Here is a 12,154-nt window from a genome sequence, read left to right as displayed (position 1 = left end):
GCGGCAAAGCCGATTCCGATCAGCACCACAAGCACGACACAACTTTGATTTTTGGACATGCGCGATTTCGGTGCCCCACGGCCCTCGCAACGCGCAACCCGCCTAAGGCCTCATGTTCGTGATTGCGCAACTTCGCGACGACACGGCGAGGCTCCTACAAACCCACAAGTACGGCACGTCGCCCAAGACGACACCCTCGCGATTTCGGCGCCCCAGGACGTCTGCGAGCAGACCGGGGCTGAACTGGGGGCCCGCAGCTAGTTCCTGGGTCTCGGACTCTCCCGCTCTCTATTTCCCGATTTCGCAGCGACCCCGCCGCGTCCGAATGTGCTCCGCGGTGAGCTGCAACTCGGGGCTACACACAAGCGCAACCCGGACGCCCCACGACCTCCGCAGAGCGCTCGAGCCCCGAACTTGCCTCCACAGCCACCCTGCGGCTCTGAACGCCCTCTGTCCCGAATCCGCGCTGGGGCAACGATGCAGCAGCCTGAGCGTCCATACGCATTCAGCTGTACTGCATGACGCCACGCTGGAGGGGCTGGCTTGCACTCGAAGTGTGCAAGCGGCCTTCGCGACTGGCAGGGGGTCTACGAGCGAATGTGAACACCACGACTCATCCCGCGCCGTGCGATGCACTCGGCGCCGCGCATGTGCAGCTCCCGAGCCCCGGCGAAACGTCAACACTGGCACGTTGATGAAGGACCAGTGCGCTCTGCGGAAGCTCCGCCGCACCCGACCTTCAAGGACAACTTCCTATTGCGGGCCGGGTGAACGCGCTGTGTCTCGAAGCATCTCGGCGAGTGCTTACTTCGGTGAGCTACTCGCGGGGGAGATTTAGTCTTCCACATTCATCGATCGAGTGGTGCTTTCCGACGCGCGGCGCGACTTCGTATTACACCTCTCCCAACTTATGTACATGCTCACGACTTCGCCCCCGACATCTTCGACTGCAAGGACGTTGCCGCAACGTAGATGACTGTGGGCGCAAGGAATGGACATAGGTGCATGCTGCGAGTGCGCGCTAGTCGTCACCGAGGGAGCTGATGACGAAGTCGACGAGCTCTTGTGGTAGAGTACGCATCCGAGGTCGTGGTGCTGAGCCATGGTACTACGCGTCTCACGGAAGCGATACTGCCCACGATTCCCACTCATCCGTCCGCAACGCCACAACATCCACACTGATCCCACCGTCCCTCAGCGGCTGCAGCGCAGCCTCTATCCTCCGTACCCCTTCCTCCGCCTCCACACCATCCTCGCACTCCATGCCGACATGCACCCGACCAAGCGCAGGAAACGTGCGCCGTTGAACGTTCACCCTCCACGCGAACCGCTCTAGCTCTTGCTCCCACGCGGGCTCCTCGTGCGGCAGAACGAGCGTGAGCACCTCGACCTCCTGGAACGCGCCATCCCACGCGCTCCCGAAGGAGACGGCGTAAGTGGTCCTGTTGAAAATCATCAGGAACTCTGCGTTTCCGGTCTGATGCGTGGCAGGGCCCGGCTCGTAGCGTAGGACAAGGCGACGTATGTGGTGGCAGCGTCGAATCGCCATGCATAGAAGGTCAAAGTCGGTATCTACGAGGACGATTAGAAAGAGCGTCAATGCGAGCCAAAGTGACGACAAATGCGAGCAACATACGGTCTCGCAAGGCGGCGAAAGGGATGGGCACGGTAGTGCCGATCACGTCTGCGGATATTTCCCGTGTGTATACGATGGGTTCGTGCGATGTCTGAGGGCCACGTATGCGGAGGGTCAACGATTGCGCTGTAGAAGGGAGGCTCCCGGTAGCGTGTATAAACGAGAGCGCGAGGGGGAGGAGCAGGGTCTCGGATAGTACGCTGTCGCAGTCCCGCATGCAAAGCGTCTTCAGCCGAACGAGGAATGAGGACGATGGGATCTCGAGTTCGGCGAGTTCTAGTACATTTGATTCGAGGTCGCTAATAGCGGTGGGTTCAGCGCCGATGTGTTCGATATGCAATTCTTCGAGTGATTTGCAGCTTCTGAGGGTTGATATGAGCGGGCCGGCGTCAGACACGCGGAAAGAGCGGAGTATAAGCGAGCGCAGGTGGGGAAGATGGCCAAGGACGAGTGTCTCGGGAATGGGTATGAGAAGCAAGTCGAATATCGATGGTTGAGATCGTCCGCAAATAGATAGTACAGAGATGTCTTCCGCGAGAGTGGACGAAGGGTGAATAATGCGCGGGAAATCGTTGAGGTCCGGGCAGTCTGCCGAATCGATCGAAATGACGGCGCCCTGTCGTAGATGACTGCGAGCACGAGGTGCCCATTCTTGGTCGACGTGGGCGCACGCGGCAAGGGCACGCCAGTCGTCGCGGAGTGCGTCGATGATGAGGTCGACGAGTTCTGGCGGTAGAGTACCCATTGGAGGTCGTGGTCGAGTTGATGGCTAGGCCACATCAAAGACCGGAAGTCGCTGTGGCGCGTGTTATTTGTACATGTGTTCCCATATCTGGCGCTCCATTGGCCCTCGAGGCAGACGATCCAAGATGCACAGCTGTATAGATATCGGGTATACCAGTCACCTCCTTCACGGCGCCCGCGGCGAGTGCATCGTGTCGACATCGAGCACGACGCCCGGCGCGCGCCCAAACGCCGCAAACGCCGCGCACCACCGCTCGACCACCGCTCCGCGCTCGACGCGCGCCCCAGGACCCGCGAGCGAGGACCACATCTGCAGCCCGGACATCCAGACTTGTGGGCCCACACGTATCGTGAGCCTGCAGAAGCGCGGGTAGCGCACGGTGTCCAGCAGGACTGCGGCCAGGCGTTCGCAGAGCGGGGGGCTGACGGCGGACATCTGGCCGTCGCGGTCAGGTGCCCAGAGCGTGAGGGCTTCCAGCGCAGGCCATGGTGGAGGGTGGCGCTCGAGCGTGTCGCAGAGCGTGTTGAGGAGGTCGTGGGGGCGTGGGATATAAACGAGGGCGAATGGATCGGGGTTGTATTTGAGGCAGAGCGACTGGAGGCCGGGGCAGTGGGCGATGTTGTCAAGGACATACGCGTGGTCGGATGCTGTTGCTGTTCAGTTGTGTGCCACGAAACGTGGAGAGCGTGATTACGCACCGTACTGTTCGCTAATGGTGTGCGACGGCATCTGACCGAGCCGCGGGGATTGGTCTGCCATTGATAGGCTTAGAGAGCGGAGGTGCGCGCCCGCCGCGCGCACAACTGGCACCCATGCGAGGGCCTCTCCGGAGCACCCGAAGGAGACGTCTAGGCTTTCCAGGCTGGCGACCGCGCTCGGCTGGTGCAGCAGGAGGCGTTCTGCGAGCTCTGCGTGGCGCCAGTGCCCATGTTTCATGGCGAGCTCTTTGAGCGTCGGGAACTGGGCTGGATGCGACTCGAAACGGGGGTCCGTGGCCTCGTTTGTTGGCCCGGGGAGATCGTATGAGGTGGCGTCCAAAAGCGAGTCGCAGATGAGGCGTTCAAGCTTCGGAAGCGCAGCAATAATACCGTAGATGCCGTCAACGCCAGACAGCTCCACGAGGTATAACGTCAGAACACGCAGCTCGGAGAGGTGGTGGAATGGCAGCAACTCTGGCGTGAGAAGCGGTTGTTCCCTATACAGCCGCTCGGAGATCTTGAGCGACTGGACGAGCGTACCGAGCGTTGGGTTGGAAGACAGAGTGCGCGAGAGGAGCGCTCCTTGTTGCGACTGATGGGAAAAAGTGGGCGCGATATGTTTGTAGAGGTTCGTCTGCACGCAGGCCACCAAGGCTTTCCCAGTGAGCGCACATGCGCAAAGCGTAGGTGGGTCGTCAGCGAGGATGTCTACGATTTGGTATACGATCTCAAGCGGAAGGAATTTCGCCTCAGACATGACTGCTGTTGGTCAATTGGAGCAGAGCCAGGGTATTGGTGGCGGTGGTGGCGGTCGAGGATCAAGAGCGGTATTCGTCGAGCGCGAGCGCTGTACTCGGCTTTCGGCGTATCGGACCGGCCTTCTCAAGCGCTCATGCATAACTACCCGTCCAACAGCGTCCAACTCGTCCGTTGTTTCCGTTTTTCCCCATTATATATTACAGATAACAGGATTCATTATATCTTACGAAGACTATAGTACACAACATGCGCTGCATTAGGTGCACTAACAACTAATTCGACTCAGAGTCAATTTCAGCCGCCAGCAGCGAAGCAATAGACCACGCCTCCCACTCATCCTTCCGCAACTCCGCAACATCAGTGCTAATCCCCCTCTAAATCTCAAGTCTGGATCAAGGAAGTGAGTACTTTCCTTGCATAACACGGCCGCCGATCGTACTTACCGTCTTATAGAAAATCGCGACTATGCCGTGGTCCGAGTCAAGCACCACGGCTCCCACTCGTCCTCCTGCAGCCCCGCAACATCGACTACGAGCCCGCGCTCCCTGAGCGGCTGAAGCGCAGCGGCCGTCTGCTCCACCATACCCTGCACCGAGTCGTCCAAAGCGCCTTCCACGCCAACGCGCACGCACGCAAGGGCCGGAAACGCGCCCTCGGCTAAAACCCGCGCGAACTGTGCTATTTCCTCCTCGTACAAGGGCACGTCGGGGGCCGCGTGCGGCAGGATCACGGTGAGCACCTCGAGCTTCTGGAGCATGTCCGCGCTCGGGCCTTGTGTGGTGATATAGGTGAGAAGCTTATGGAGGGAGGCCATGAACGGCGCGTGTTCGGCTGGCCGGTCTACGAGCGGTGTGTAGCGCAGCGTCAGGCGGCGAAGATGGCTGCAGCGGATGATCGCGGCGGGCAAGCGCTTGACTGTGTCATGAGCTACCGGCGACGTTCAGGGTAAGCGCGAGTGCAAGCTGAAAACAAAACAAGAGTCAGACTCACAGTCGGGAAGGATGTCGAGCGGAACGGGCACAGTGGCGCTGATGTCTGTCAGCGTCCCCCGCATGTTCAGAAGGGGTGCATGCCATGCGTCCATCATGTGCATACTGTGTATTACCGACGAACGAGCAATGAGGCGGCGCTTTGCTATGGAGGTTGTCGCCGGGGCACGGGCATAGAGGTGGAAGCTCAGCGACTGTACTGGGGCAACAGAGCTCTCCTTTGCGAGCTCTGACGCGAGAAAGCAAGCGAGGGACATGACCCGGGATAGATCGCTATCGCAGCACCGTATGCACAGTGTCTTCAGTCGAGCGAAGCAGGGGCGCGGGGGAGAGGAGAAAGCGGCGGCGTGTGTGGTGGATGCAGGGTGGCTGGTAGCGGCGAGATCCACACCCACGGTGTCGATCCGCAGCTCTTCCAATGACAAACAGCTGCTGAGTTGCGAGCGCGAGGAGCCAAGGATGGGTGAGCCTGGGCGCACGCAGCGAATGCCCGCCAATCGTCGCTTGGCAGATGGTCGACGATAAGGTCGAGGGGCTCCTGAGGAAGAGACGGCATACGAATGAAAGGTCGTGGTCAAGTTGTTAGTGGCCTTGCCAAGAAAGACACGTCGAGTTGCTGTGGCGGGTACTATTTGTATGTGTATGTTTCAGTGTCTGACCTCAGGCGCCCGGACTCCAAGTCTTCGAAGCGATGTAGTAGTGCGTGCGCAAGCGGCGAGGGCCCAGTACTCAGTTCCCGGCCAGTGCCCATGCGCGAAGCGTGGCGGGATTGTCTGCGAAGAAGCCCAGAATCATGTACAAGATATCTAGTGGGAGAGCAGCGATTTGGCCCATTGTGTCGCCGCAGGTGAGCAGAGGATGACGAGCGCGTGGTGATGGTCGAGGGCGAGAGAGAGAAGTTGACGCGCGGCCGCGTCGAGCTTGCAACGCTCGCGACGCTCCATGAATTCCACCATCGGTTGGACAGCGTGTTGCGCTCCGTGAATACTGGACTACTCCGCGCGTATGGCATGGCATCCCCGACGACCAAGTTGGACAGCGAGATCACACATATTTGACATCTGACGGGCTAGCTGAGGTATGGCTATAACGCACTACGATATACGGTATACGGTACATTACATTCCAGGACGGGTTCTTTGGTTGGTATAGCATATGCGTGCGCGGGCCCGGGTTCAGCCTTAAGCTTCCGAGTCCGAAGAGAGACATGGTAGGGTGCGCGAGAGCAGAGCGTGGTAGCGTAGTGTAGCACGACAGGATGAGACAGGACAGGACAAACAAAACCAAGAGAAGAGACGAGACAGGACAAGAGGGAGCGTATAGTACTCGTGGACAGTCGTAAGGAGCGTGAAAGTCCTTGTCCCCCAGGGCGCGGGGAGGGTATAACGTAGCGATAACATACTTGAACGGACCTCGAGCCTCAAGTACGACGCATCGGGACGCCGCCGAGCATAGCTCCCCGCCGCCTCGACGGGGAAGGCGAAGGCGGCTCAGACGGGCCATCCTCATCCTCATTTCCGTCCACCTCACCCGTGCGTAGACGCTTCGTCATCCGCACAGGCGTACCCGGGCCCGCACGCCCCTGCCCACCAACAACTGCACCTCGATGCGGAGAGCTGCCAGAAGCCACAGGCGACCCGTGCTCCGCCCGCGTGCGCGCCGGGGAGCCCGATCCCGACGCTACAGGCTGGAGCCCCGACCCAGACGCGACGCGTGCCGACACGGCGCGGTTCCGCGACGGGAACGTCGGCACGCCCTCGCGCATCGGCGGCGCGCTGATGATGCGGAACTTGCTTCTCGGGGACCCTTCCCCCTGCGGGAGCTGGAAGCGCGTGCGCGCAGGGGAACGCGGCGGCACCGGGATAGGAACCGGCAGCGGATGGTGCACTTGTGGGTGCACGCGGCGCGGCGATGCGGAGAGCGCGTCCGCGAAGGAGCGTTTCGCGGGAGAGCGCAGGTTACCCGTGAGCGAGGGCGCGAGGATGGCACGCGGAGCACCGCGTACGGGCCGAATGAGCAGCGAGGAGTGTCGTGTGCTGGGTGTACCGTCGATCGCGTGCCAGGAGGGCGAGGGTCTTGCGGAGAACGACTTGCTGCGGACGGGGATGCGGCTCGGGGGGAGGGACTTCGTCGCGCGTGCGGGGTGTGCACGTGGGGGCGCGTCGGCGCTGGCGAACGGATCGGTGAAGGTCGTCAGGACTGGAGCGGAGTACGACTTGGGGAGGCCTGGGCGGACGTCCTCCGCGGGCGCGGGCGCGTCGTTTTCCTTGCTCTCCAGAGACGCGTAGAGGCTTGGGAGGGGTGTACGTGCGTCCTCGCGGTCGGGCATGATCGTCGACGCGGAGGAGCTTCGGCGGGAGTCAACGCAAAGGGAGAGACGGATGGTGTCCTCGTTGGACTCGTCGACTGGGGATGGCATCGGCGTAAGGTCTGGCATGCTCGCCGCCGCGGAGAAGGATAGGGAGGGTAGATTGTGCGGGGAGGTGGAGGGAATATATTGTGCGTTAGAGCGACGCATGGGGACGCCGCCAATGTGGCTAAGAGAGTGTGCGCGAGAGCGCGCGGCCTGTTCGGCGTGCTGGGGAACATGAGCATGCAGCCACAGACTAAGAGGGAGAACGTCCTGGGGGCGGGATCTGTCCCGCGGAACCTGTTCCGGAACATTTTCTGCGTTCCGGGTGACGTAGCGCGGCAAAGATACGACAGGCGAAACCGTACGGGTCGAGGAACCCTGGGGTAAGTGCCCTCGTGCGTCGCTGAAATGCACTTGAAGAAGCTTGAGGCGCGAGCCCGCCACTTGAGTACTCACGTTGGAGCGGGAAACACTCCATACACCTTACGACATTGATACACTCCTGGTCGCCTCAGTCGACCAAGCCACCAGAACACGCGGAACATGGGTCGGAACGCGGGACAGATCTCTCCGCCGCCGGGACGTTCGGCTGAGAGGAGAGGACGTACCCATTGATCCAGAATCTGCTGGGCCTCGGGAGTCTCCCATGAGAGGCCGTCAAGATCGTCGAACTCTGCCTTCACCGACTTGACCGAGTCCTGCAAGATCTGCAGCTCCTCCTACGCCCGACGCTGCACATCAGACGAGGAACGCGTAAGAAGAGAAGAGCAACGTACAGCAGTGATCTTAAGAGCCTCGCGCTCCTCCGCCTCGAGCTCGGCCTGGATGACGGCCATGCGCATGAGACGCTGCTGGGCCTTGTCGCTCAGCGGCTGAGCGGTCGGCGGCGGGATAGGACGCTTGGGGCTGCCGCGGATGGTGACGGCGCCCTCGATAACGGCAACAGCGAGGGGGAGGGGGAGGGAGGAGGAGGAAGCCATGTGTGCGATGTCCAGCACGCAGAGTGAACGGAGGGGAGAAGAGAAGAGAGCAGGTAGAGATCGTCGTCGTGAGTGGGAGAGTGTGGGGACGTTCGCGGCCCGTGCCAGCCGCCATACACCGATCGCCAACGCGTGATGTCATTCCCGTCACACGCCGTGACCGACGCGTTTGGTGGCCGCTCATTGGTTCGCGCCTCCGCCCGGCGCTCTGCCTTCTGTGTGGATGGTGTCTAAAGCTGCTAGCATGCTGACCGTACTCATATCGCGCTACGATTGTTTCGAGAGTCCGCAATTCCTCCTAGAAGGCGGTGATATCTCTTACACCCGAGGCCTGCCGAGCACTCAAGCGACCTAACCTCCGACTCGCAGATCGCAAGTACAAGGGCATGCAGCTCGACAAGGAGCACCTCCCACAGCCTGAGCCACGGCCATATTATAAGAGCGCATACAAGTATACATAGATACATAACAGTACAACAAGCGCCAAATATTCTCTATCTAACACTCGGGCCAACAACGCCCGCACGGACCGGCGTACCTGGACGCAGAAAACAGGGGAAGAGGTGGTATGGGAGACGGGACAGAGGTATAGTAGGGTGTCGGCGGGCGCGGGTACCAGGGTGGGCAAGGGGGGTATGCGTCAAGAGCGTCTTTCCGTTCCGCGGTCGTTCCAAACAGGCGCGCCGTCCACCCTCCGCGCCCCCCGAGTAGCATTCGTTCATGTTCGTGTTCAGCGTCCACCGCCTCGCGCGGCGCGTCCCGGGTACCGGGGAGCCAGGTGTCGTAATAGCGGAGTGGGGTCGGTTCCGGGATGGACGCTTCTATCCTCCGCTACATGCTGTGCGCCGTCGAAGCGCGCCGGGGGTCGCCTCCTTCTTCCGCCGAGCCGCGGGCCACCTCGCCCACCCTCCACGACACCGAACGCGCGGTGGCGTTCTCGCAGCGCATGCCATCGACGCGGACGCGGACTCGGCGCCGCGGGCTCAGATAACGTTGACGCTCTGCAAATGCGTGCGCAGGATGCCTTCGCGGACTAGTGGCGCGGCCCCGGCGAGATGCGAAGACGCGTCGATGCGCAGTGGCAAAGATGCGGTGTCGGTGGCGAGACAGAACGCAAAAAAAACGCGCGGAAAAAGAAAACAAGCATCTGGTCAGCACGATGATCCCGGGACACACATAAGCACGCAGAAGGTGATGGGGGGCGGTGATAGGCAGCAGGAGGGGCGTAGAGCGAGGCGCGAAGGGACGTGAGCACTCACCGCCGACGAGGATCGCTGCGGTCGAGCGCGTGTCCTGTGGTGGGCGCGATGAGAGACTTATCAGTATGGGTAGTGGATGCACGTACGATGACCGACGTCTCGTGCCAGAAGAACGGACGTGGCTTTGGCGAGAGGCGTTTCTGCAGACCCATCGAACGTCAGTGGGCGCTTGCTCGAGCACCGGATGTTGCACGTACATGGTATCCCCGAAACTTATCGCGAAAGTCTACACAAACTAGTAAGCAGCCGCAACGGAAAGAGCACGAGAGACATGCGTACATTTCGTGACATGCTGAACGTCGTTCGGCTGGTCGCCATAGCTCGGAACGTACTTCGCCACCCGGATGCCCGCGGCGAGCGTCGCCTGCAAGATGTCCATCTGCACCGCGCATCAAATCGCCGATGAGCCCGCGGGAACACAGCGCAGAAGAAAAAAGCAGAGCACGCGTTAGTCATCGGGCCGCAAAAACAGTTCCGGGGAAACAAGGCAAGGGCAGGAAAACGCCAACGACGGATCATCACAGCGCAGCGGATGCGTCATCACGAAGGGACGCCTGATCTGCCTGCGCGTGCGGCGAGAACAAGGCGCGAGTCAATGGCGGGCGTGAATGCAGGCCTTCTCGCGCCCGCGCCCGAGGAGAAGAGCCGTCAACGCCGTCCGCGGGGGTTGCGACCTGATGCAACGGGCCCGGGACGGGTGCAGAGACGGGGTACGAAGGCCGCTGACTCACCTTGTTGAGGAACAGGATTAGCGTCGTCTTCGATAGCAGTGGGTTCTGGCAGACTTGGCGCCATAGCGCGATTGAGTCCTCCTGGATCGATCTGTCAGCGCCCGCGGCCGGTCGAGGAAGACACTGGTACGCACGAGCCGGTTGACCTTCGCGTCTTCCTCGAGCGTGAGGTTGAACGCCAGCGGCGCGAGGAAGATGATCGCCTGGACATCATCAAAGTACGGTATCCAGTGTTGACGCTGTATAGAACAGTCAGCACCGGTCGGCAGATGGTATCTTGAAGGGAAATACGTACGACGCTGCGCGACCCGCCGACATCGTAGATGTACCATTCTGTGCCTGGTAGAGCACCTGTGCGTGGTGACGATGGTCAGCCACGAAAGATGGCGACCGGACGATATAGCGCACCGTTTTCCATCGTGAACTGGTGCTCCTCGACGCCGAGCGTGCGCACGCGCGCGCGTACGATGTCGTCTGCGATGAGATCAGCAACGCGTGCGCAACAGGAACTCCGCCAGCTTACCGTCTGTTGGCTCGTAATTAATCGCAGCGACGCGCCCTGCATCGTTCAGGAAGCTGCGCAAGTGAGTATACGGCGTCAGTGCGGAGAGCGGTGCACGCACAATCCAGGCATGTCCTGCAAGCGCACGTTCTGCTTCTTGAGCACCGCTTGCACGACTGTGTCCTCCCACAACGTCACAATGTCGTCCCTGCACGCCGCGAGCACCGCGCTCGGGTTGTCCTTGTCCTTGAACTGCGAGTTCCCGGTCCCTGGCCGTGATGCGCCCTTCATCGCGGACACGAGCGGCGGGGGCTGCGGATTCCGTGGAATGTCGAGTGTACTTGAGTTCGAGCTGAGCGCGGCTAGCACGCCCTTCCATCCGCTGCCTGCGCGCACGCATACGTCGCGGCCCCCAGTCACGTTATCAGGGAGTAGCTTGCGCATGAGCTCGTCCTCGATGGGGAGAAGCGCAGAGAGGCGCATTCGGATGCGCCGGTGGTGGTCGTTAAGCGGCGAGGTCGAGAAACGGACGCCGGGTGTTGTTGGCGTGCGGCCAGCGACGCCTTTACCTTTCGCGATGGAGGACGCAGTCGTAGTCTGGAGGGACGACTCCCATTCTTCTTGGAGGGCCTCGAGCAGTCGTTTGATACACCTGGAAGAGAGCGTGTGTCAGACATCATGGTTCGTACACACTCCTAGGATGCAGTGGACGCGTGAATGTTGCTCATGTCGAAGGTATCGAAATGTGCAACAACAAACATCATGCGGAATATCTTGATCGAAGCTCGAATGTAAGCTATAGGGGATGGGGCGTGCCATGCAAGTTACACGCGTGCAAGATGGTGCTTCGGAACGTAGCTTGTGTGGGCGTCGATCGCGATGTTCACGGGCATGCCCACTATAGCACTCGTACTGATCGACGAGAGTGGACGTGGTGGAGTGTGGATGTAGATGCAGCGCACGGATATCACAAACACTGTGCCACATACACGCGCGTGCGTCGTCCGGGAGCAGCGAATGTGACAACTCACCGAATAAGATTGAGCTGGATGATAGTCTTCCAAGCGGCGCGTTCCTTTGCAAAGTGTTGTGGCGAGAACTGAAGCTGAAAGTCTGCAACGCAGCATCAGTACAGAGCTGATGTGATGCACACTCGACGCACTCTTCAGTGTTGTACTCTTGCCCGACTCTGCCTGGCCTGTCCGACGCGCTGGAGGTGAGTGTATGCGCCAGTAGGCCATGCCATAGTGTGCGCACCAAGCAACAGAATCTTGATCGCGCGCTTGCGGCGCTCATAGGCCTTGCGCGCGACCGCAATCTCCTCGTCTATCTCCTTCGAGACGCGTGCGGCCTCCTCCTGCTGACGGATGCGCACGGCGCGCTCCTCTAAGGATTCGTCAAAGGGCGGCTGAAGGGCGCGTGCGAGGGGGTCATCGGGGTCGGTGTTGTTCCAGAACACGCGCGTCGCCATCCCGAGCAGACAGAGAAGGGTAGCAGAGGAG

General features: G+C 60.8%; 4 protein-coding genes across 4 annotated transcripts; all 4 read right to left on the bottom strand.

Moving 5' to 3' along the window:
• Positions 1 to 984: 984 nt before the first annotated feature.
• On the bottom strand, positions 985 to 2,896 carry TRAVEDRAFT_75293 (uncharacterized protein). Its single transcript, XM_008046594.1, has 2 exons — positions 1,637 to 2,896; positions 985 to 1,572 (listed from the first exon to the last, which is right to left on the bottom strand). Exons 1-2 carry the CDS (start codon positions 2,379 to 2,381, stop codon positions 1,118 to 1,120), a joined length of 1,200 nt encoding a protein of 399 aa, XP_008044785.1. The 5' UTR covers positions 2,382 to 2,896; the 3' UTR covers positions 985 to 1,117.
• Positions 2,897 to 4,301: 1,405 nt separating this feature from the next.
• Positions 4,302 to 5,084, bottom strand: TRAVEDRAFT_53661 (uncharacterized protein; the record flags this gene model as incomplete). Its single annotated transcript, XM_008046593.1, has 2 exons — positions 4,302 to 4,765; positions 4,829 to 5,084. 2 exons carry the CDS (start codon positions 5,082 to 5,084, stop codon positions 4,302 to 4,304), a joined length of 720 nt encoding a protein of 239 aa, XP_008044784.1.
• Positions 5,085 to 5,959: 875 nt separating this feature from the next.
• Positions 5,960 to 8,160, bottom strand: TRAVEDRAFT_75291 (uncharacterized protein; the record flags this gene model as incomplete). The annotated part of the gene is made up of 3 exons (XM_008046592.1): positions 5,960 to 7,405; positions 7,789 to 7,899; positions 7,957 to 8,160. 3 exons carry the CDS (start codon positions 8,158 to 8,160, stop codon positions 6,248 to 6,250), a joined length of 1,473 nt encoding a protein of 490 aa, XP_008044783.1. The 3' UTR covers positions 5,960 to 6,247.
• Positions 8,161 to 9,143: 983 nt separating this feature from the next.
• On the bottom strand, positions 9,144 to 12,123 carry TRAVEDRAFT_53659 (G-alpha-domain-containing protein; the record flags this gene model as incomplete). Its single annotated transcript, XM_008046591.1, has 14 exons — positions 9,144 to 9,307; positions 9,420 to 9,453; positions 9,506 to 9,559; positions 9,617 to 9,645; positions 9,699 to 9,798; positions 10,151 to 10,231; positions 10,285 to 10,389; positions 10,446 to 10,501; positions 10,559 to 10,624; positions 10,674 to 10,726; positions 10,774 to 11,304; positions 11,684 to 11,765; positions 11,815 to 11,850; positions 11,910 to 12,123. 14 exons carry the CDS (start codon positions 12,121 to 12,123, stop codon positions 9,144 to 9,146), a joined length of 1,605 nt encoding a protein of 534 aa, XP_008044782.1.
• Positions 12,124 to 12,154: the final 31 nt, after the last annotated feature.

Source organism: Trametes versicolor, assembly GCF_000271585.1.
Source record: "Trametes versicolor FP-101664 SS1 unplaced genomic scaffold TRAVEscaffold_14, whole genome shotgun sequence".
Classification (NCBI taxonomy): Eukaryota; Fungi; Basidiomycota; class Agaricomycetes; order Polyporales; family Polyporaceae; genus Trametes; species Trametes versicolor.
Note: the sequence above shows the minus strand (reverse complement) of the source record. Positions and strands in the feature narration are given on the sequence as shown.